Source organism: Falco peregrinus, chromosome 3 (genome assembly GCF_023634155.1).
Source record: "Falco peregrinus isolate bFalPer1 chromosome 3, bFalPer1.pri, whole genome shotgun sequence".
Classification (NCBI taxonomy): domain Eukaryota; kingdom Metazoa; phylum Chordata; class Aves; order Falconiformes; family Falconidae; genus Falco; species Falco peregrinus.
In genome coordinates, this window is record NC_073723.1 from 117,745,327 (window position 1) to 117,768,177 (window position 22,851).

The 22,851-nt window shown below is 42.5% G+C and overlaps 1 protein-coding gene across 1 annotated transcript; it reads left to right on the plus strand.

Annotated features, from left to right (window-relative positions):
• The first annotated feature begins 67 nt into the window (after positions 1 to 67).
• On the plus strand, positions 68 to 21,784 carry PTP4A2 (protein tyrosine phosphatase 4A2). The gene is made up of 6 exons (XM_055798172.1): positions 68 to 345; positions 8,625 to 9,293; positions 10,902 to 10,994; positions 16,045 to 16,175; positions 18,057 to 18,131; positions 19,245 to 21,784. The coding sequence occupies exons 2-6, from the start codon at positions 9,198 to 9,200 to the stop codon at positions 19,351 to 19,353; spliced, it is 504 nt and encodes a 167-aa protein (XP_055654147.1). The 5' UTR covers positions 68 to 345; positions 8,625 to 9,197; the 3' UTR covers positions 19,354 to 21,784.
• Positions 21,785 to 22,851: the final 1,067 nt, after the last annotated feature.

A 22,851-nucleotide genomic window follows, 5' to 3' on the forward strand; every position in this document is an offset into this window, starting at 1 on the left:
CGGGGGGAGGGGGGGCGGACCGTACCAATGCCGGATGTGGGTGTGAGGCGGGCCGTGCCAATCAGCTGCAGGCGGGCCGTACCACGGGGCGCGGGCGGGGAGGGAGCGGCCTGTGGGCGAGGAGCCGTCTGGCGGCGCGCGGGCTCTCGGCTCTCTCCGCGCGGCCGGGCCGGACCGGGTCGAGCGCAGCCCCAGCCCCGTCACGGGCCCCGCCGCCGCCGGGCCGGGCCCGCCGCCGCCGCCGCGCCCCCCTCCCGCTCCTTCCCGTTCCTTCCCGTCCCCCGGCCCGGTGTGTGGGAGGCGCCGGGCCCGCTCGGAAGAACGCCGACGCACTCAATGCCCAGGGTGAGGGGCCGCGGTAGGGAGGAGCAGGGGGGCTTCGGGTGAGGAGGGCCCGCGGGAGGCTGGAGCCCCCGCCCCGGGGCGGGCCCGGGCTCTGGAGGGGGGTACTGGCTTCGGGGCGGCCTGTGGCCCCCCCACCCCGCGGCGGCTTGGGAGGTTTTGAGGGGATCCCTCGGCCTGTGGGGCTGGTCTGGGGGGATCTCCCTGGCCTGGAGAGTCTCCTTCGGCCCTTTGGAGGGATCTTTCGTGCTCTGGGGGTCCCGCCTGGCCTGCGGGTCTGGTTTGGGGGGGTCCTTGTTGTCTTTGGTCTGGGGGGCTGATTCGCGGGGGGGGGTGGGGTGGGTATCCCCTGGTCTGGGGGGGGTTCCTGACCTGTGGGGCTCGTTTGAGGAATCCTCCCTGGCCCTGGGGACTCACCTGGTCTGAGAAGCAAGCCTGGGGGCAGCTTGTGAGCCTGGGGGGTCCCTACTCTACTTTGGGGGTGGTTTTGGGGGGGATCCCCCCTGCCCGTGGAGTTGGACCCCTTGACCGGTAAGGCTGGTTTAGGATGGTAGCCCTTACCTGCAGGATTGGGCTGTTTTGTGGCGTGTCCCTTCGCCCTGCATGGCTGGTTTGAGGGGTCCTCCCCTCACCTGTGGGATGGGGGTGACTTACAGCTCCCACCCCCGGGGCTGTATGGCTGGTTTGTGTGAGTCCCGTCCCCCCCCAGCTGTGGGGCTGAGATGAGGGGACCCCAAAGGGATGGTTGAAGGGAGGGAGGTCTGGCTAGTACCTGGACTGGGGGGGTGCTGAAGTGGGGGGTCATTGCCCGTAGGGGTGCAACAGGGTAAGGGGACTGCAAAGGGGTTGGTGTGGGTCTCGCTTGTACCTGGTATGGGGGGCATTTGGGGGGGTCTGTTTGAGGAGAGAAGGTGTTACTTATTGTCGTGTGTATCTACGGATGTGGGAAAGAGTTTTGAGAAAAGACGGGAGGGTTGTTTTGTGGGAAGGGGGGGCCTGCCTTGTGTTAGGCCTGGGGGTCATTTGTAAAGGGTGAAGAATTTTTCTGGGGTCTGGGCTGGAAGATGGAGGGGGAAGGCTGGGAGCAGTGTTGGGAGGGGGATCTTCCTGGTGCTCGAGGGGGGCATGTGGAGCTGGAAAGGAAGGGTGACCAGGATGTGGTGGTTTTCCTGGGGTTTCAGTGGGGGCAGGGTTGTGAATGCTGAGGCCGGGTTGTGTAGATACAGGGCTGCCCTGTGGGATTTGGAGCTGCTGGGGCTGGAAGGGGAGAGCTGATGAAGTCTGGCCTGGCCAGGGCAGCGGCTAAAGGAAGTACTGATGGTGCTGAGTGACCTGCAGGAGGGCCTGGGAGAGGGAGTGGTGTGCTTACTGGGAACGGCTGTGGTTTGCTGCTTCGGGCATGCTTTAGTGGGTGAGGAACCCTGGTTATTGAGAGCGGGAGGTTGGGATTAGGAGCGCAGGCGAGGTTGCAGGTTGGGAGGTGTTACGGTATGGGGATGGTTGTAGAAGTGGCCTCCACTCAGTTGCCGTGATGGTTCCTTGGTGATTAGTCACAATGTGCTTTTTCTCTCGGGGCAGCTGTGTGCTTGTTGGTTTCAGCGTGAGGAGGAGTAAGGCAGAAAGTTGGCTTTTAAAGGCTACTGTATAAATGGAAACTCGCTTTAAACTCCCAAAATGAACCAGTTGGGTTCTGACTCAGAACTGCAGTTAGTATTTAAAGAAGAAAAAAGATAAAACCCACCAGTAGCAGCAGCCAGAAAACTCTATCTTCTTATGACTCAACGTGTAGAAATACTTATATTTAATGAACTCAACTGCTGGAAAGAAAAGATCAGAGTGAAGGTAGGAGTACGTATCTGCATGCATATTGGATTGGATGCACTGCTAGGAGCGTAGGCTGCCTTATATAGGGTCCAGTTGTGATGCTTTTACGTACATCTCTTATAAACATAGATGATTGACTTCAGGTTAATTACCTGCAAATATCCACCATTCTCTTCCACACAGCAATACTCAGATGTTCTTCCTCTATCAGAGCAGAGCTGAACTGTGATCGAAGGCACTTTCCTTGCTCCTGGACTTTGCCCGGTGTGGAATGCCATGTTAGTTAACTGTTGTGAGGCCTGGGAGGGAGTGTGCTGATGTGTAGCCCTGGAGAGAGCCAGGTGATGCACGGATCGGAAAGGCTCGTTTCTGTCCTCACTTCAAGGATGATCCACAGCTGAATACATAGCTCTTGAGATACTGTAGTGCAAGCAGATAATTTTTGTTAATGGTGTAGGTTGTGTATTTTGGAGGAGAAAACATGTTTTCAGTGATGTACTGAAGGAGCAGAGAGGAGCTCTGTGTTGTCTGTTGTATTTGGATTAGTTTGACAGCTTCTTTGCCTGTTAAAGAGTTGGAAATTTAAACCAGCTCTGTTCAAACATTGAAAAATAGACCTAATGGGTTGAGAATCTGGGCTAGAAGTTACTCTTTGACACATGTGGATTGCAGTGCTAGATCAGGCTGGCACCTATTTAGGCCAGTATCTGGCTGATGCGTGTCATAAGAGAGTATAAAATACCTTTATAGTGGCTGTTGCCTGGTACCACCTCAGGGCTCATTTTGCTTAATTGTGAAGGGGTAAAGAAGCCTTAAATCTCTTGATGCTTTTTTCAGTTGTAACACTTGAGATGCTGGGTTGCTGTCTTGATGCAGGTCACTGTTACGTGTACCTTTTTTTTTTTACCCCTTGTTTTTCTCTGTTGTGTACTGAAAAGTTAAATTCTCCTTGGTCTCTTACACTGAAAGTCTAGCTCTGCTTGAAATAATGGACTGTGGATTTTAACAATTGAGACTTTGTGGATGTGCAGTGAAATTTATCAGTAAGCTTCAGTTTCAGTTGTCAGACTGAATTTAACTGCCACAGGAGCATGGAAAAGGAGCCAACTCTCCACTAAGTCATTTTTCCGGCAGAGGTATATGGCAAATTCAAATAAACGAGATGAGTAAGATGCAAGTAATTCAACTCTGTAATTTCACAGAATAATATCCCTGTTGCTGTGTGATTTGAAATTGCTTTTAAGTCCTGCTTGACTTGTTAATGGTTTTTTGGTAGGTTTGGTAGGTTTTTTTGATACCTCATCTTAAAGTGTGAGAATATTTAGTCTGAGTTGTCAGGGGAGCTGATGATCTAGCAGGACTGTGTTTTTTAGAGACCAACAGTTGATCCAGCTTCGACAGCTCAGCATTCTGATTTTTAGGAATGAGTTGTTAGTGTCACGTACCGTGAACTGTTGTCTAAAGTAATTTTTTATTTTCCTTAAATATAATTGTGTGACTTAAACAGGATAATAGCTTAAGTTTCTTAGCAGGGCCTTTTGGTTTTGACTTCAAACACTTTTAGTTACTTTAAACTTTTTGGGCATGGTATGCAAATAACATTGAAATGTGTCTTCTGAAGGGTTTTTAAAAACTAAACGGTGGGTGGGGAAGGTGTTAAAAAAACTCCTGTGTCAGAACAGCATTTTTAACTACGAAGCAGGTTCTAGTTCACAGAAAAGATCTGAAGCATAAAGCCACGCATGCCTATCAGTTCTTTCTGAAAGAGCTAACATGGTGTCTAATCACTGCCTGCTGCCAAGCTCACCAGGACCATGATCTCTGTGTATCGGTGCCTGTGTCGGATATGGTGGTTTGACCTCACCCCAGATTCCGGGATGGCAGCTAAATTTCTTCTGTGCAGTACTCAATTCTGAGTTTTGCAGCAGGATTGTTCTCTTGCTGAGTAGCCTTGCATGGTATGTTTGGCAATTCTTACTGTTTCCTAATGTGTCACTTTTAAGTTGAGACTTCTTTCATCTGTGCTACTTTTTTTTTTTTTTTTTTTTTTTCTTCTTGCTAAGGCAGATCTCTATCTGCTGCTCTGGGTTTTACGGCCGAGGATGAAGGAGAGTGACTGGGTTAGTGCAAAAGGAAACGAATGAGTCACCCGCAGAACTTGTCAGCAGGCTGGGAGGGAGCTCCGTGGCGGGGGTGGATAGGGTGGAACAGTAAAATTTTTGACCTCACCCCTCTCTAGGCACGTGTCATTCTGAGCAAGCTTCCTTCAGAGAGTGTTCAAGAAATTTTTCCAAGAATGTTAGTTCCAGAGTTTCTTTTCTCTTTACACTAGGAGACTGTATTTTAGAAAAGATGGTTGCTTTGGTTCTTGCTAACATCTGTTTCCACTGTTTTAACACTCGTTTTGGAGGGCTTGGTGAATTCTTTCACTTGAAAAGCACCTTGTGCTCCAGATGAAATGGGACATTTTGATAGCGTATGGATAGAATGTGGGTCGTGCAATGGGGCAGTGCAGGAAAGGGAAGTGAAATGTGACTTACAGAGTGTCAGGAAAAGCCTGGCTGGACTGGACTGTCGTGTCTATCAGGATGGCAGTTTTTAGGGGATCGAGTTGCGAACCATCAGCATGCTGCAGTGCTGATTTCACGTGTGTAAATGCAAACTGCAAGAATGAGGTTTTATAGAAGAGGAAAAAGAGGGAAGTTCAGCAGCTCGTGACCTGACTTTATTAACCTCGAATGTGGATTCCCACTTACATGAACAAAATTAATTGTGATGGCTTGAAAATACTGACCTTCAAAATACTGAAGTATTCTTTTAATACTGACTGACAAATTAGCAGGCTTTGCTGTGCATCCTGTGCACTGGGTTATTTTGAAAGGTGATCCAAGTGACCTTTCCAAAGGTATCCATGTTTTGCAATCTCTGGAAGCTGCAGCTGTTGCAAGCTGTTTCGCTGTCTCAGTGTAGCTAAGGCAGCACTTTTACCAGTGTGTTTTGAAGGAGATGGTGGAACTAGGAATGATGATATTACTTGTTTTTCATTAGCTGTCTCCCTGAACTTGCATAGGCTCAATACAGAGGAGCGAGCGACTTGCCTTATTGAAGTATCTTAATTTGGGAGTTAATGCAACGACAGATGAGGCAGCTGCTAGAGATGAGTGTTGTAGGTGTGTTGGATTTTTGCTAGAGGTAATCTCAACTGAAGCTGCTGTCAAGTTACTAATTCATTTAGCTGTTCTCTCTTAATCACCCTGATTTATATATTCTAGTTAATACGACTGCCTCTTGCTTATGTTTTAAGCATATTCTTCCACGTTCACAGTATATCGAAAGACATTCTTCTCTTAATTGGCTTCATTAGGCTTTATCAAGCTCTCTTGGCATGTGTGGTTGTGTGAGCGCAAGAGGTAGGAAGCTGAGTGCCGTTAGTTATAACTTTAAATTAGTCCTGTCTGTAGGTGCAGAGACTGCCACAGCTCACTGAACTTGGTTGTATAGGTAGGCATCTTGATTGATGATTATTCCCGGCTAATTAAGTTGAACAACATCAGGAACTGACTCCCAAGCAGATCTAGTGCTTTTCAGATGCATGTGTGGTTATTGCTTGGTGCGTTTGTCCTGCTGTCTCTGCTTTTTTCCCCTCCTCTGGTTCCTGATGCAGCTATTGCACCTCATTCGTAGTGTTGACGTGTCGGAGACTTCTGCTCCCTTTCTGAGGCCAGCCGCATAAAATGTGTTGTAATGTTTGGTTTCTCTCCATGTGCTATCTCACTTTCTAAGTATAAAAAGTTGAAGGTTAATTGGCTGAAAACTTATTTCTTGTCTAAAGTTGTGCACAGAGCTGGTTATTATTTATTGTCAGCAGTTTGATAGCGCTCGGTTCTCTTGGGATTTTGAAGTGCAAATTTGGTTGCTAACATAGGGAGGAAGAAATTTGAAAGTATTTACTTGAGGAGATCAGAAGTTGTAGACAATAGGGTTTTTCCTGGTTTTCATTTTCTTAATTAGAAGTCTGATTTTTCCTTTTAAACTTCAGCTTAACAGCTAGCAGTTGAAAGTCATGGAAGGAAGGGATATGTGTGTTAGTAACCAAAATTTTAAAAATAGGGTTGTGTGCTACGTAAACTTCTTATCCTTCTGGAAATAATTTTTCAGACTTAAATACAGTGCTTTACATTTTTAATCACTCCTTAGCTAATAGCTAATTAAATGCTTCAGTAATATTCCTTTGGGAAAGGTAAGATGGTGTCATTCCTGTTCTGCAGAGGAGTTGAGCTACTGAAAGTGGCTTGGCCAAGGTCAGAGCAGGAGCAGCTGCAGATCTGAGAGTAGGACTTGAGTTGGTGACTTTTCCCTGCCATATTTAATTTACTGGAACATGTCATCTCCATGTGTCCTTTCCTAATGATTTGGTAAATGTTTTGTAAAAAAGACTTTTAAAATAATTGAATTGAAATTCCCTCTTTGATTTGCTTGAGGGAGGAGAAGTGTAACCATAATGACCTGATTTGATACAACTCAGAGTGCACATAGCACTGGATGAGGCTCTTCCAACCAAATTATTGGTGCTGAAAAGAAAAATGTTTAAAAGGATTTGTTTAAATATGACACAATAGCTCTTCCCCTCACGACAGTGTACTTTGTAAAGCTGTAAGCCTCTGATTCTCTGGATCCAAGTTTTGATCTCTTATGCCAAGATCTGTTGACCACTTTTTTATTTAAATGACCTAGTTAGGCCCTCAGAAGTTAGTTTTGAAACTGTTCCTGTAATGTAAGTCTGCAGATCACTCTCCAGGATGTCAGATGACTGGAGTGTGTGTTCAAATGGGGGAAAAACAGGCTAGTGTTTGCCTGAAAAAAGGCTTTCTTGCATAGAGTTTTACAGGTGTTGGACACATGTGGCTGCTGTAACTCTAGTCATTCTGTTCCTGGTACATGATAGCTGTAGCAGACTGTAATACATTTTAAAAAATCCTTTGCTTTGAGATTCTGTACTATGTACGAGAGAGTTATGACAAATGTGCAAGAATTGACAAGTGTAAGGACTTGAGTATGATGTGTTTAGATGGGACTCTTCCATCTGGGGTGAGACTTAATCCTGTAGTCATTACACTGATAAAATATTCCAGGTTTCATTTTTGAAATTTGTATTTCAGTCACTCAGAGTAAAAATTGCGTTAGGGTCGGGGGAGGTTATTGAAAACATCTTTGTTCTTGCCTCTGGCAACCTAATTAATGTATTTTTTTGGCATTGAAAGCTGTTCTTTAAGGAAATAATTGCTGTTCTTTGGGTGATTTTTGACTTCATGTCAGTGAAAAAGGTAATTTTATAGTACTTAATTTGACTATTTTACAGTGAGGATCTCATTAAAATGTTGAGCGCACCAGACATTTGGGGTGTGAACTTCCATGCATGTGTGTTTTTCACTAATTGTATTCACTTGAGTGTGCCATGCTGACCTTTCTGCTTGAGTTGCAGGTTTGTGACTTCTGGCTGCTAGTTTGGATTTTATTCAACTGATTTGAAACTTTTTCCTTAAAAAAAAAAAAGTGTTAGTAGCGATTCTTTGGCTTCACGCAGTTTAAATGCAGTGAAAAGCTGTGTTGCGTATTTAGTATTTCAGCCTTAAATGAGTTGAGCTAGTTTAGGTTAGCTCCATTTTCATTCCCCTAAAGTTTATAGTAGAATTACATCGTTCCATCTTTTATTGCTGTTGCTGAAACAACCGTATTTTGAATGCTGTGTGTTAGGGCTGGAAACTGCTGCTGTCTTAGTGCCCTGGTCTGTAAATAGAGATAAGACAGAGGATAACTAAAAGCTATTACTGCTAAATGACCATTTGGTTGCTTTTGAAATGACTGATTTTTGGAGGCTATCGCCCTGCGACTGTTGGGAGTTTGGTGATACAACAGGGTTGGTGAAATTTATCTGCTGGTGAAAGCTTGGCTATATAGCCGTTCAGTTATACTCTTATTTCTGCTTGTACTGCCTATTTTGTTCAGAAAATAAAGCCATGCCAACAATATTTTGTACATATTTGAGCTTAAGCCAAACAGGTATGACTGTACCAACAGCCGTTTTCAAGCATGTCCTTAGCTTTGTGCTCTTTTCTTCTCTTCTAGGGCACCTGGGTGGGAGGGAGGGGCTGCAGTGAGCACAGAAAGGTTTCCTTGTTCTCCGTTCCGGTGCCTGGCTGCCAGGAGCAGCGTTTACCAGAAGTGCCTTGTCTCTGGGCTAGAGCATACTTTGTGCCAAAAGAATATTTGGCATTACAACAATCGGGAGTCCAGTGAAGGTTGATTTTTGTTTAAAAACCAAAACAAAACACCACACACACACCCCCCCCCCCCCATATAGTCTTACCTAGTTTGAGTTTCTCTGGGAGTGTCAGTACTTGGTGTTTCTGAAAGTAGAAGCAACAAATCCTCTGACGTGATATTTTTCTTCTCTTTAGGTGTTCTGTTGGAGTATACGTCGCACATTTATGGCGATTCTGAGTGTGAGGGCAGACTTCTGCCAGGCCCAGCACAGCATCCTGGCTGACAAGTGAGCTGAGTGCAGGGGGTTCTACGTGCCATAATTACTTTGCCTTGAAGACTCCAGACACAGCGAACACACTCAAATATATGGGATATCTTCTGCACATTGGAAGCATATTCCTTTTACTGACTCTAGCAAAACTAAGCATCAAGAAAACAAAGTGGAGAGAAAATCTGCCCTTACTTTTTTGCCTCACCAGTGCCTAAATGTAGAACAGGCTGCCTAGTCTTGTGTGTAGTCAGAATTTTTGGAGTCTGAAGGATACCACCTGCAGTAATTGAGGCTGAAGTTGAATTCAAACAGATTCTGAAGCAAACCTGCTTTTCTAGAAGCAAATTCTTTAAGGAACAAACACGTCAAAGCAAGCTCTGATCAATCCCAGGCATTTTGGTGGTCTTTTTAATGTTTTCTGCTGTGAAACGTTTCCAAGGTTATTGATTTTTTTTTTTAATTTTTTTTTGGCCCCTTACACATTTTGTTTGCCATTATGAACCGTCCAGCCCCCGTGGAAATTACTTATGAGAATATGCGTTTCTTGATCACTCACAACCCAACCAATGCAACCCTCAGCAAGTTCATAGAGGTAAGGCAGTCAAATAAAGTATCATCCTTCTTCCCCTGTATGCTCATAGTTTCTGTACGAGTACTGAACAGTCATTCTTCACACCTATTTCTCAATGCTTTGGCTATGTGTTACATGTTTCTTGAAACTTAAGGTATTTTATCTTTAATATATTGTTTACATTCTCTTGACAGTATGAGAAGAGAATCCACATTTTCCAAAGTCCTGCATTTCTTTAATTGCAAGAGGCTGGATGAGCTTCCATTTTAGAATATAAACACGCACCCGTGCTGTTCTTGTCCTGGTTTCTGAAGGACTGCTTGTTCTGTGATTCTAAACTATTTTTCATTAAGTAATGCAGTGCTTCTAATACATTGATCTGTTGCTCATCTTTTGGCTTTTAAAGAAGTGGTTAACTGAGTTGTGACTGATTTCTGACCTTTCTTCTACCTTGGAGTAGGATTAAGTGCAGTGCTTAACGCATCCTGTCAACTAAACCATCAATTTTATCAAACAGCCCTACCAATCCCAGGATTGTCAGAGATTTTAGGTGTCAGAATTCATTTGTGAAAAATGACATCTGCCTGGGTCAAACTAGGGGAAATCTCAGTTATGATGGGCAGTGGATCACTCTGTTGCTGAAACACCAAGACCTTAAATACAGCAAAACCTTAATATTAAAGTGTTTTTTTAAAAAGTAACAGGTGGTATCATCAGAGAAGCGTAGTAGTACAGTGTATGTCTGCATTCTAGTTTGCTCCAAAACTGCTGTATCTTTGTGCATTTCTATCTAGAGGACTTTCATCTTGTGTATGCAGGTCCTTTTCATTCCAAAGAGATCCTGTCATCCCATACTGATGTCTGACTGGCTATTAACAGACTTCCATCACTTAGCAGTGTGCTCGTCACCATGAATCCACTCAGATATTAGTGGTTAATTCTGTCTGAAAGCCACATTCTTTTGGTCTTTATATATATATAAAAACAGAAATTATTTTCCCCATTATTGTGGATTGTCTTCTCTTTCAGGAGTCTTGGACTCTGGAATAGATGTTATTGCTAATTGTTAGAAGTTATAGTGATTCAGTCCAAACATGAGAGGAAATTCTGCTTGCTGTATGAACCTTCAAAGTCAACTGGAACAGCTTTTGTTTGATCTTCTGATTATTTATCTAGCACAATGTGCTACTTAATAGTGCATTACAAGGAAGCTAGAATATGGTGGTGTGTGTGTTCTCTTCCTCCCTGCCTCAAAATGTCAACACTGGCTGAAGCAAACAGTTCCAGGCTTTCTATTTAAAGAGAAGAGGAAGCTGCTTGGAGAATATAAGCCTATTTTAATTTTACTCTTATATATGCAATTTTTTTCCACCTTGACATTTCCCTAGAGAAGAAGAAATCGGAGGTGTTTCACATTGATTCTTGCCATTTGTAACCCTTGTCCTAATGCAGGCCACAAACCCCCTTTCTGTGTGGGCCCTTGCCCCTTCATTGTGTAGTCACCTTGGAGCTGTGCAATAGTCGCGACACCACTGACTCTGTGTAAAATGTTCAGTTTTGTAGCTGCTGAGAAAGTTCTTTAATTCTTCCCACTGTTGGTGTGCTCACATGTTTTCCTTTCTTTCAAAGGAGCTGAAGAAGTACGGAGTGACAACCTTGGTGCGAGTTTGCGATGCTACTTATGATCAAGCTCCTATCGAAAAAGAAGGAATCCAGGTTCTAGTGAGTTGCCTTTAAAACTGTCTAAAAACGAAAAATGACATGTCTAGAAGTAGTGGGGTTGGCCTTCATGCTTTGGGTGACAGTTTATGACTGTGTCAGCTTGGCCAAAAGAATGTGATCCCCAGCATTGGCTAAAGCCGCTTTTGAGAAACTCCCTGTACTTCTATGAAAGATACTTGCTGATTCATTACTGTTGCCTGAGCGCTTTAGTTGGAATAGAATTGTCTGTTCCTGGATTCCTGGATTTGTTGAGATCCTTTGATTGCCTTTTAGTGCCTAGTTCGATACTACTCCAGTATTCAGCCTTACGGTTCACGCATCTCGGTTTGGTCCTTTTCTCTCAAGAACAGCACTTCTTGGCTTTATTGTTGACCTTCTCAGGATGCAGATAAAACTCCCTTCTCTCACTCTTTCAAAAAGTGCCACCTCTTGAGACTCTAGCTGACATGTTGATAGAGGCGTCCATGGAGTGGCTGTAGCAGGGTATTGATCGATAGCCTCATCACTGCCTACCTCTAAATGGAGCCTGGCTGCTGGTGGCTTCCCTGTTCAGCAGGTGGAATTTCTTTAACTGCTACTCATAGTTAACATTATGCAACGGCTGTCTGACTGCATCGTCTAGTATTGCTTGGTGTTTTAGTGGAGGTTTTTTTAATAGGTGTGTGCTCATACTAAGCTTGCAGGCAGTATTTTTCCAGGCAATACTTCTAAATTATTATAGTGTGTCAGATATAATCAGTTTATTTTACTGGAGTGAGTAATACTCCGTTGTGAGGCCAGAAATTGCATCTTACCTTCTTGTTGCAGGTAGTCAGTCTTCTATTGCCTCTTGATTTTTATGGCTCAGTCAGAGGAAAACTTCTGCAGTTTTCCATTAGGAGAAAAAACTTGTATCCTGGCATATCTGTGAAAACTCCACGTACAGGTCAGTCAGGTTTCTTGGCTTCTGGCCCTAGTAAGCATTTACTCCAGTTCCAGGCAGCCACGTGTGCCTCAGTGTTGTTGGAAAAAGGAGTTACAGGGCTACCAGTGCTCCTAGGGCTGTGCTGTGGAATAGCATTTTGTTCAATCTAGAGCTGTCTTGGGCTTGGACATCACAGTGCTTCCACTGCGAAACCTCTAGTTGTGATACTCCTAAGGCTGCCAGAGACTGGAAGGATTAAACTTCTGGTGTAGAAGCCCTCAGAGCCCTGGCTTAAGCCGGGGCTTAAGAGTATTTCTGTGTTCCTGTGCCAAAGCAGAGATCAGAGTTCTTCCTAGAAGATTTAGGAGAGTTTTGTAGGTGTCCAGCTCTGCCAGGGTGGCTGCCTGGTGAGGCTGGCTGACCTTGGCTTCCGCAGCCATGAGCGAAATCCACCTTCCCCCTGCCCATGGCCGGGGCCCCCAGGGCAGCTGCAGGAGCTGTGAAGTTCTCTGTGCTCTGGAGCCTGCGCTTCTGAAATAGTTTGGGGATTTTGGTTCTCAAGAAGTTCTAAGAAGTTGGTGTTGGCCTGGTTTGAACTGAAAGCAGTTTTTTTGAGGAAGCTTTTCTGAAAACTGGAAATGGTGTTTCTGCCAGCTTTGCTGAGCACTGTTCTGTTGGAGAGCCTTTCACTTTGAGTAACACATGCGAGAGAGCCTTGTGTCTGTACACATTTGCCTCAGCTAACAAGCCTCTCCGCATTTGGTATGTACCAGCTCTTAGTATTCCACTGCTGCTGCAGAAAAAAAACAGGAGGGAGCATAAATCCACCAGGCATCTGTTAAGGGTAACAGAAAGCAGGAGGTGACAGGGAAGGCTTGCTGCTAATGTTATCACTGATCCTGATGATCCCAGTCATGAGGTTGTCTTAGTAATTTACTATATTGCAATAGTGTTTTGCTATTTGAGATAAGCTTAACCAGTTACCGACACGACCACCTCCTGTATAGCTTTTCCTTCTATGAATGCGTGTTTTTTCAAAGCAGAGTCCTGTTGCTGTTCAGAAATGGTATTGAATTACCAGCTGGCTGAGAAAATAACGCGTCACTATTTCAAGCTAATATTTGCTTGCAAAAATAACATTAAGATTAAAAACACAGCCTGAGAGAGATTAGTGTCTATTTAAAAGCTGTTGAGGTCAAAAGCTTAGTGAAACCCCTGAAAATGAGAGCACTTCAGCAAAGCCTGCTCTCATGCTGTGATACAGGATCATGTACTGGCAAGATGGGTAGAATGTGGCAGCTACAGAGTTGCTTTGGCAGATGGCATAGTGAGAAAGCAGAGAATTAGATGTTCTGTGTTTGAAGTAGTACTATTGCATGCGCATGTTTATCAACAGAGATTAAATCCAGGAGACAGGAGGTGGGGACAGATTTAGTTTCTGTGGGCTTCTGCAGTTCTTGCAGTTATGTTCATGTGTAAGGTATTGTAACACAGAAATGTTCCATCAGAAAAACTGGTAGGGGTTTTTTTCTGGAAGTTTTTTTGCACTGGCTGGCAACCAAGGAGGCTGCGGTAGTTTTGTTCATCTTTAGGATCTAAGATGTGTTTCATTGTTCTCCTTCTGTCAGTCCTTCGTTTACTGTTCATCCCTGGATCAGACTTTCTTTACGCTCTGTGCCCTCCAGAGTGGCCACCCCCTGAATGCTTAGCAAGCTGTCGGGATTTGCCTGTGTTAGAGATGTCACTTCATTGTCACCTGGTATTTACTGTAGCACTGTGGGTTTTGGTGTTGAAGGTGGGAAGATTCTGTGCTTGTGGCTGCGATCTCATCCTGCACAGATGCAGGCAGTGCTGGGAGCGTTTTGCTGCTGTAATTCAGTGTGACTTGCCCATGGGTTTTGAAGAAAGGGTTCTTTGTCACCTTAGAGTCCTGTTACTGCTTCTTGGTCATCTCAGTTCTGCATTGCCAATGCTGCAGTCAGACAAACCCAGAGCTGTTCTGCTGAGCAAGGCTACTCCAGACAAAGGGTAAATAAGAATAACCCTTTCGTGCCTGTCACCCTTCCCAGCTACTGCAGGGTGGCACAAAAGAGCTGTATTTTCTGTTTGTGCAATTTCAGTGCACCATCCTGGTTATTAATGACTGTTTTGCCTGTGGAGCTTAGCAATTTGTTTTCTGTCCTGTCTGACAGGAATTCAGAGGTGATGCTGGCAGAACTCAGGAAAAAAAAAAATACAAACCTGCTGTAATTACTCCTCTAGTCCCAGAATTATTCTTGTTCCTTATTCTGGGCAGTGCCCTGTGCAGCAATGTTTTATCAGTGCTAATTTAACGTCAGTGGTGCACCATTCCCCAGAAGGTGATGCTTTGTGGGGAAATGATGATTGTGATTAATTTAGGCCAGCACAAGAGTTGTGTGGACATGATGGTTAACATGTAAGCTAAAGCAATGTAGTAAGCTCATGTACTTGATCTGAAGGAAAGGATTTAATTTAATCTAAAACTAGGACACAGAACTGACATGTAAATCCTGTTCTTTGCAAGGCAGTTTCAAAAGAAAGCATCTTGGAATGGGTAATGCCTCTGCTCTTGGCAGCCTATACATCTCTTCCTGGGATGGCGGATGACACTAGGCCTAAAATAATACAGCTTGCAGTGTGTGATTGAGTGGAAAATCTCGTAAAAGCCTTTTATTAGAAAGAACAAGTTTTACTTTATGATCTTGTTTCTATAGCCTTTTATTTTGCTGCATTGTCCCAGATTTTTTTAATTTCCCATTTGCTTGAAAAAAAAGTTCTCTGTACTCTTCAGACTTTGCCTATCTTTCTGAATTAATTACATGTAAAGTTATTTCAGTAACTTAAAGCTTTTTGGTTTTCTAGTTCTGAGACACAGATTTCTACTTTGCAGCTTTTCTAAGTGCCAGTATAAAGATGCTCTTCGGCTGAGGTCTGTGCTAAGCAGTGCTTGCTCTTCAGGAAGTATTAGGGTAGCAATAAGTGCATTCAAAACTAAAAATCTGACCTTTTTTTTTTTTTTACTTTTGCTTGTGCTTGTTCAGAGTTTCTGTGTGCTTCTTTCATATGACTTCATGTTAACCTGTTCTCTAGATAATACATGAAAGTCTCGTTTCTAGCCAATGAGGGAAGAAGAGAGCTCCTTTCAAAGCAATTCCCTACTGTTTGGAGAGGTTCTTGAATAATATGAAGCTCTTGCTATGAGCCTCTCTTGAAAAATGCCAGTTGTCTAATTAAAAGTGCTAAATAACTACTAAGTATTACGTTTTCCGTTGCAGCTAAGAGTGCTTTTCTACAGCACTCCCTGTGTCTGAGAAGGTTATAAAGCATGTGATGATGTGCTGGGTCCTGAAATGTAGGACATGGAGTACTCCACTTAGCACATGTTCCAGGAGAGAGCTGTGACCTCGGGAAAATGGGAAGCTTCTGACATATAATTTTGATTGATGGCCATTTGATGATATTAAATGTGGCTTCAGTAGTTTAAATGCTGGATACTCACTTTAATAGGCAGAAATGTGAAACGCTGCTTAGCTGTTGACTTTGCATTTGTTGAAGCACTCTTTTTGCTTGTTTTGTTGGGTTTTTTTTGTCTTGAAAATACCCGGGTAGTTTTAACTGTCTTGCTTATTGGATTCATGGCAAGCTGATCCATTTGAGTTGTTATGAAATACCTTCGCCTCTGATCCCCTTGAATTGTTATGAAGTACCTTCTTTGTGCAGTCTGAAGTACAAATAGCATTTTCAAAAGTTGACACAACCATAGGCGAAAGTCTACAGAGTTCTCATCTTTCAAATGTTTATTTGAAATGTCTATTGATTTTTACATATTTTTAATAAGAGATTTCAAAGGCAGCTATTTTTCTAAGAATTCTATACTACAAAGGACTTAGTGCAGAATTTTATTGCAATGTTATTGAAAAGTGCAATTAAATGGTTGTTAAATGTTGTGTTGCATTATGATATTGATCTGCAAACTTCCGCACAACCAGAAAAATACTCATGGAACTGTTCGTGTAATATATACTTCTTGCTAAATGCAATATTTTCCTTCTCGCAATCATGGTTACCTCGCTGTTGATTATAGATTGAAATCCATACAGCTAATGCAGTTTTCTTACTTCAAAGGACTGGCCATTTGATGATGGAGCACCACCCCCGAATCAGATAGTTGATGACTGGCTAAACCTGTTGAAAACCAAATTTCGTGAAGAGCCTGGATGCTGTGTCGCTGTTCACTGTGTTGCAGGGTTGGGAAGGTTAGTATTCAGTTAGTTTATTTGTTTGGGAGGTACGTCATGGAAGGTGTTAAGTAAATGCCAATTTCTCTGTTTTCTCCCAAATAATGCTTTAAAGTAGCAGCATCAAGTTTGTGTCCTTAAAGCAAGAGAGACTTATTGCAGCTTAAAAATAAGTAATTTCATAACGCTGATCAAGGATGAGAGGAAAAACTTGGAGAGATTGTTGAGAATACTTCTGTCAGTCATGAGCAACAGGAGCAGTTAGAAATGCTATTAATTTGAAAGTATGTGTCTTTCTGCTAAAACAACATCATCTCTTGTGCTTCTTGACAAATGTGCTATACATCTATAGAACAATTGTTGTGTTTTTTTTAATTCCCTCCTGTTTGCAACTGATATACTATTAAGCATGTGGTAATAAAAAAAGCATTTAGAAAAACTGGTTCAATTACTTTCTTACTCTGAAGTGGCTTTGCTTTAGTTTCAAGAAGTTAGGCTTGTATTTCTTGCTCACATGCAGACATGTTTCTTTCCTCACCACTCAAAATAAAACTTCCTTCTTTGGGAAGAACTTCCTTTCAAGATGAAATTTATATATATATATATAGACTGATTCAGAAAAGCTAAATGCTACATTTGTGTTCTCAAATGTAATCTCAGAGTGTTGTGTTTATCCTGTGAGCTAGGAGGAAATGGAGCTTAAATGTTAGTATTCTTACAGTAACCATGGGACTGTTAATATTTAAGGATATGAATGCATGGGCAAGAAAGGTGGCTTAAAGAAGTCAAGTATGTGCAGGGCTGGAGCGTGTCTAGTTCTTAAATTTCCACCTGTAGAGAAGATGATGGGGGAGATAGAGGTAGGGGGAGAAATGGCCAATATTTAAAGACAGAAGAGACAACCCCCCAGGCAATTAACATTTGTTTATCCATTTCTGCTCTATTTTTATCTGAGGAGCATCATTAAGAAGGTGGCCATGTGTAACTCAAGTGATTTTTTTTCAGCTCCTGTTTCTTGCATAATATCAGGCTTCAATCTGGAAAACTGTCCACTTGTAGTAGGGAATTGAACTTCAACTATAGTAAAAAGTGCTTTTTTTAATGTTATGTTGAAGTGGCTTTTGAACTTTTGAATTGTTTCCTTTGGAAAGTGACTAATTCTGTTTATGCAGGTGCGGCATGGCAGCGATAGTGACAGTTGTTTCTCCTGAACTATGTTTTTGTTTAGCCAGGAGTGTAAGTTTTCCAATTGCTAGCACCTGTTTAATCCTTCACTACTCTGCTGTCAGAGGTGCCTGTTGCAACTGTGTGTTTAGTGGGGTGAACATCGATCCAGGAGAAAGTCATTGTGTGCTGTGATTTCTGCTTGTTTGAAAAGCCAGCTCTTTACACTTAAGAGATTTCCAAAATGTAGACCCCAAAATAGACAGTTTTACTCTGTCCCTGGAACGCCCAGTTCCATGTACAGCATATACGTTAAAAAAAACCCACCCAAACTATGTAAGTCATCTGTTCAGTGCTTCATAATCTGTCTCACGTACTGCTAAATCTACAGTGTCGTAAGAAGCAAAATGCATGCGAGAGGTATTACACACTTGTTTTAGCAAAGTGGAAAATTAGGTTATCGTGAAATGAGAAAGCGTAAAAATCTAGAATTATTGTTTCATGCCCTAAACACTAAGGAGCTATTGAGTTTTATTTGTGTGTGTGTGTGCTGGAAGCAGAGCTGTCTGCTAAAAGAAATTTTACATTAGGTACTCAGCAGGCAAATGTCTTTCTGTAGATGATACTTAAAGAGAAAATACTTACGCTATCTGTTTATAGATTAATCAGATGTATTTTGAGAGGTTCAATATATTGTTTCTCTAGATCTTCCTTAAATATTGATTTCTCCTTTAGGGCTCCTGTACTGGTTGCACTTGCTCTCATTGAATGTGGAATGAAGTATGAAGATGCAGTTCAGTTTATAAGGCAGTAAGTTAAACTTCCCCATTCTCAAGAAATCTTTACACTGTATTTGAACAGCATGCATCTTCGGCAGAGTTTGTTGGATTTCTGACTTCTTTTCTAACAGCTGTATCCTGACAATAACGGGCATGACTTTGACATTAATGCTGAGGCTTGTGCCCTTTCCAGTGTTTAGAGATGAGGATTAAAAGGTGATTTCTCTCCTTTTTGTTAAAAAATCAGGGCTTATATATTAAGCCATTGACCTAATATGCAAAGATTTTGAACTTGGGAGTAAAAAAATCTCTAGGCCAGGGCTGTAAAAATCATGGATGAATTGAATGTGGACTAATTGCTCTTAATTAAAAATAAAAAATAGAAAGTTTCTAGTGAGGTTGTGCCAGCAAGTAGGTGAGCACCAGCATTCCTGCAGGTGTTGTGGGTGAGAGTGTTATCCACCCAGGAAATGTCAGCAACCACCCTGTCTGGAAAATAACAAAACTGGTGAAGGATGAGACTGCAGAGCTCTGTTGGTTTAGTGATAACATCAGATCTTGAAATGAAGCCCAGCAGGTAAGATTTATGTTGAATGAGTTCTGCCAAAAGAGCAATTCATCCCCTTATGGATTCCCAGGGTCTTCAGTTATCTTTGTGAACTGTATTGCTGTCAACAGATTTTTTCTGAATTTTTCCTTTCTTAAATTCAGTTTTTCTCTTCCTGGGTACGGAACCTTTTATACTGGGAAAGTCTTTTTAGAGAACCCCTTACATATTTTTAACTAAATGTCATGATCTGTCTTAGCTAATACAGTAAGTAACATAGGCATCTGCAAGGACAGGGTGACCTTGATGTTGGTCGGTAACTACTGCTGGCGATGGACAGAAACTCTCCCAATCCAAGAAAATATGCTGAAAGCTGCTAACTGGATTTTGATTTTAGTATCAGCATGTAGGTGATGAACTGCTAATGCTGGCCTGGTTTTTCCTTCCTCAGAGTGTCAATGAATCAGAACCAAACCAAAATGCTGTTTTGTAGATCCAGAAAAGCTTTGAAATGAGGACTAAGCTGCCTCAGAATGTATATGGTGATTGAAGCAGTACTTTTTCCATTGATATTAGCCTTCATTCTCTTTGTTTTAGGAAAAGGAGGGGAGCTTTCAATTCCAAACAGCTGCTTTACCTTGAGAAATACCGACCTAAGATGCGATTACGCTTCAAAGATGCCAACGGTCACTGCTGTGTTCAATAAAAAAAAAAAAAAAAAATCTCAAACGAAGGCAGAAGTTAGCTTGGCTGTTTTCTGGACTCTTGGCACCTGGAAATGTGAATCTGGAATCAAACTACGTCATCAAATTAGTGGTGGAGTCAGTGCTCCTCAACCTCTGTCCTAATGGTGGTGATGATTGAAAAAAATAAAAAAATAAAAAAAAAATTGAGAAACATTTCAGTGAAGGATTGTTTTCTCCTTAAGCTGCAGTTTGAACATCTGCAAGGAGAAAATCAGTTTCTGAACCTTCTGTATTTTTAACTTTTTAAGAAAAGAAATAAAGTAAATTTTATGTCTAAGGAAAACCAGCAGAGCACTGGCTTGTGCAAAACCTATTTTCTTGATTTGAGGAAAGTACCCCACAGTTAGGGCCTGATACATTAATTCCTATGGGACTCTTTTAAATGGAGTTGCCTTTTTTTTTTTTTTCTTCCTTCTTTTTTTTAAACCTTGCTGAGACCTGGCAGAGGGACATAAGGAGGAGCCTTTGTTGCTGTATGGGAGCAGTCTGACAGCCTTAAGCCCAGCCTGGGCACAGTCTAGAGATTCGGTGATGTCTGTGTTGTATGTCTATGTGGTGTTCAGACTCTGCAAGTGTGGAAAAAACTTCCTGCTGGGCTTTAACAGAAAACTCACTGCCTAATATCTTTGGTGAATCTGCTAAAGGCCTTTTCCGGTTGGTAGGAGATGGTGCTTTTAACTGTGTGAGTGCGTGCGTGTATGCACATGTGTGTGATGTTGTGTGTGTGTGAGTCTTATTTTTCCAAAGAATTTGGCTGAAATGTTAATTGTCTTTCTGTTGCTAGATAGAAAATCTGTCCCGGCAGAAGACTGATGTTCAAAAGTGTCCTAGGTGAGCAAGGGGCAATTCAGACAAGGACTTTAATTTATCTGTCATAAGGAAGAAGAAAAGGCTTTTTGCTGCTGTCCAGATTGTCTGCCTTGCCGAACACAGTCAATCAGGATTTGGGCGGGGGGAGGGTCTCATTTGTATCATATAGGAGGTAAAGATGGTACACACACAGAAATGCGGTCCATGAATAAATGTCTAGTGTGGGTATTTTCCCAGACTAGCCCTCATGTACAGTTCAGTTTAACCACTGATTGCCTTGTTATTTTTTTATTCGGCTTTTTTTGGAGGGAGAATCTCTAGTTACACACCAACATGCCTACCGTGTATTCACCATTGGCAGACCGTAAATATGCTGGTTTTTGGAGTGTGCACTTGCACCACGTTCTCTCTGAAGGGCCATTGGTGTTGTCTGTGAATTAATAAAGTCATTTTTACAGCCTCTAATAAGCAGTTTCAGCCAGGCTACTTCTACCAAACACCCGTTAACTTAGTGCCCTGCCCCAGTAGTGACCTCGTGCTTTCAACTTGACGTTATGTCTGTAATATTCAGCCACTGAAGGCTTTGAATACAGGTTTAGGGTCATACTCTCCTGTGATCTTTTGCTGTGGAGCACCAAAGGCTTTTGTTGGTCCGTGCCTGTAGGAGGTGTGGACTGGTACCCGTCTTTTACCGATACCTCAGCTGCTGGCGATGGGAGCTGCCTTCACAGGATTTCTTCCTGTTCCAGACTTCTGCTTTTAGTCTGCCGCTTAACTGCGCAAACATTTTCAGAACACAGGTAATGGGCTTTTAGTATTCGATTCCTGGAAGGGATTTATAAATATAAGCAAAAAATAATTGTACTTGTTGAGCCCCTCACTTTACAGATACGCCAGCAGACCCGTTTGAGGTCCGTGGCTAGAAAACGCGGCGCTCCACAAAACTCGGTCTGTACCCTGACTCAAACTGTATTATTGTACTGAGTTCCTTCCTCCCTTTAAGATGTGTAACGTTTCTGATTTCTTTAATAGATAAAGGAGACGTGAAAGTGTTTGTGATGTCAATGCCTACATTAGGGAAATAACGTATCTGGTAATGTTTGAGTCCATGTGGAAGGTAGATGATGCTGCAATTACCTAATTCTGGCCTTTACCTTCCCCTTGCAAACTAGAAGCCTAATGTTTTAACTGTTTCTGCAAATTAAAATGGATGTTCTTTGTAAAATTAAATACTGGTAGTTAAAGCTGATTTGACAAATGGTGGAAGTCAGATTGGAGGGGAAGTTGTTAAGCTGGATTAAAAACCAAACCCCAAGCCCTTCTGAAGAACAATAAAAAAAAATGTACATGCTATATGTATAACTTTGCATTCTTCCCCCTACTTTTACTCTGATTTATAATGTACTAATTATCATATACTATGACTCTGCAGCCTTAATTGAGGAAAAAGAGTGAAAAGTGCAGACTGTCATATGGTGTGGACACAGACGGGGGGAGTGTAATGGTGACCGATGTCCAGTAGGCACAATACTTGGTTCAGCACTTGAACGTAGTGCAATAAAGTTCTTGCAGTAAAATGTCTTCCCTCTGGCTCTTGATGAATTTATTGCAGCTCATTAATGTTAAATGCTCTTTCATCTGATTTGTAAAGGCCTTCGGACAAGTTTGTCCGTGCCCCCTTGTATTACTGATCACCGTTGGGTACTCCATGGCTTGGATTTGCTGGTGGGAAAGGCTGTTCTCCCTTTGAGAAGAGGGAATAGTGCTGGAGACAGGAACAATTCTCTTCCTTTCAAATTACCTGTTTTAAAAGAGGTAAACTTACCTTTAAACTAACAAAACAACCCCCCCCAGGCCAAATGACAGCTCTGAACTTTCCCAAGAGCTGTCAAAGATCTGTTGCAAAATGCTGTTGTGCCCTGAACAAGACTAGACACCATGCCACCTGGCAGAGCTTGAATGGGGTTATTGTTTTGGGGTAACAATGTGTGAGATTCTAGAGTCCTGGATCCCAGTCAGTTCCCCTTCCTCGGAAGTGGAATGCCACTGTGTTGATCTGTGTAATTTATTTAAATAATACTAAGGTGCTGTCTTCTGGGCTTCACAGATAACAATCCAATCAGCTTTGCTTTGCTGCCATCAAAGAAATATATTACTTGCAAATCTGTATCGTGTTTCTAATATTTATCAGATTTTCCCACTAGTGTACTAGAACAAATTTTTAGTCCCTGTTGGCAATGAGATAATAAACCACTTTGACTGTGAGACTGGCAGAAGTAACTGTGAAGTTCCATCTCCTGTTTGTATTTGTATAGGGTTTTGGTTTATGTTTTTTAACACCAAACTCTTGCTTTGCTTGTTTCTCAAAGTTTCTTTTTGGTTGCCACACACGTTAAGTGAAATGTCTTGCTAATCAAAGGCTACTCAGTATGAAAAATACCACGTACTTAATTGGAGCTGAGAGATTCCTGTATGAAGTGAGTTGTTTCTCTTGTTAATTTATGTTTTCGCTGACATCTAGGTGGCTTCGGATACCGATGCTTTGAACTGGAGACAATACTTAATCACATGCATATTTCTGTCACTTAAGATGCTACTTTTGGAGCAATCAAAAATCGTAAGCAGAGTGGAGTGACTCTGCATGGGGA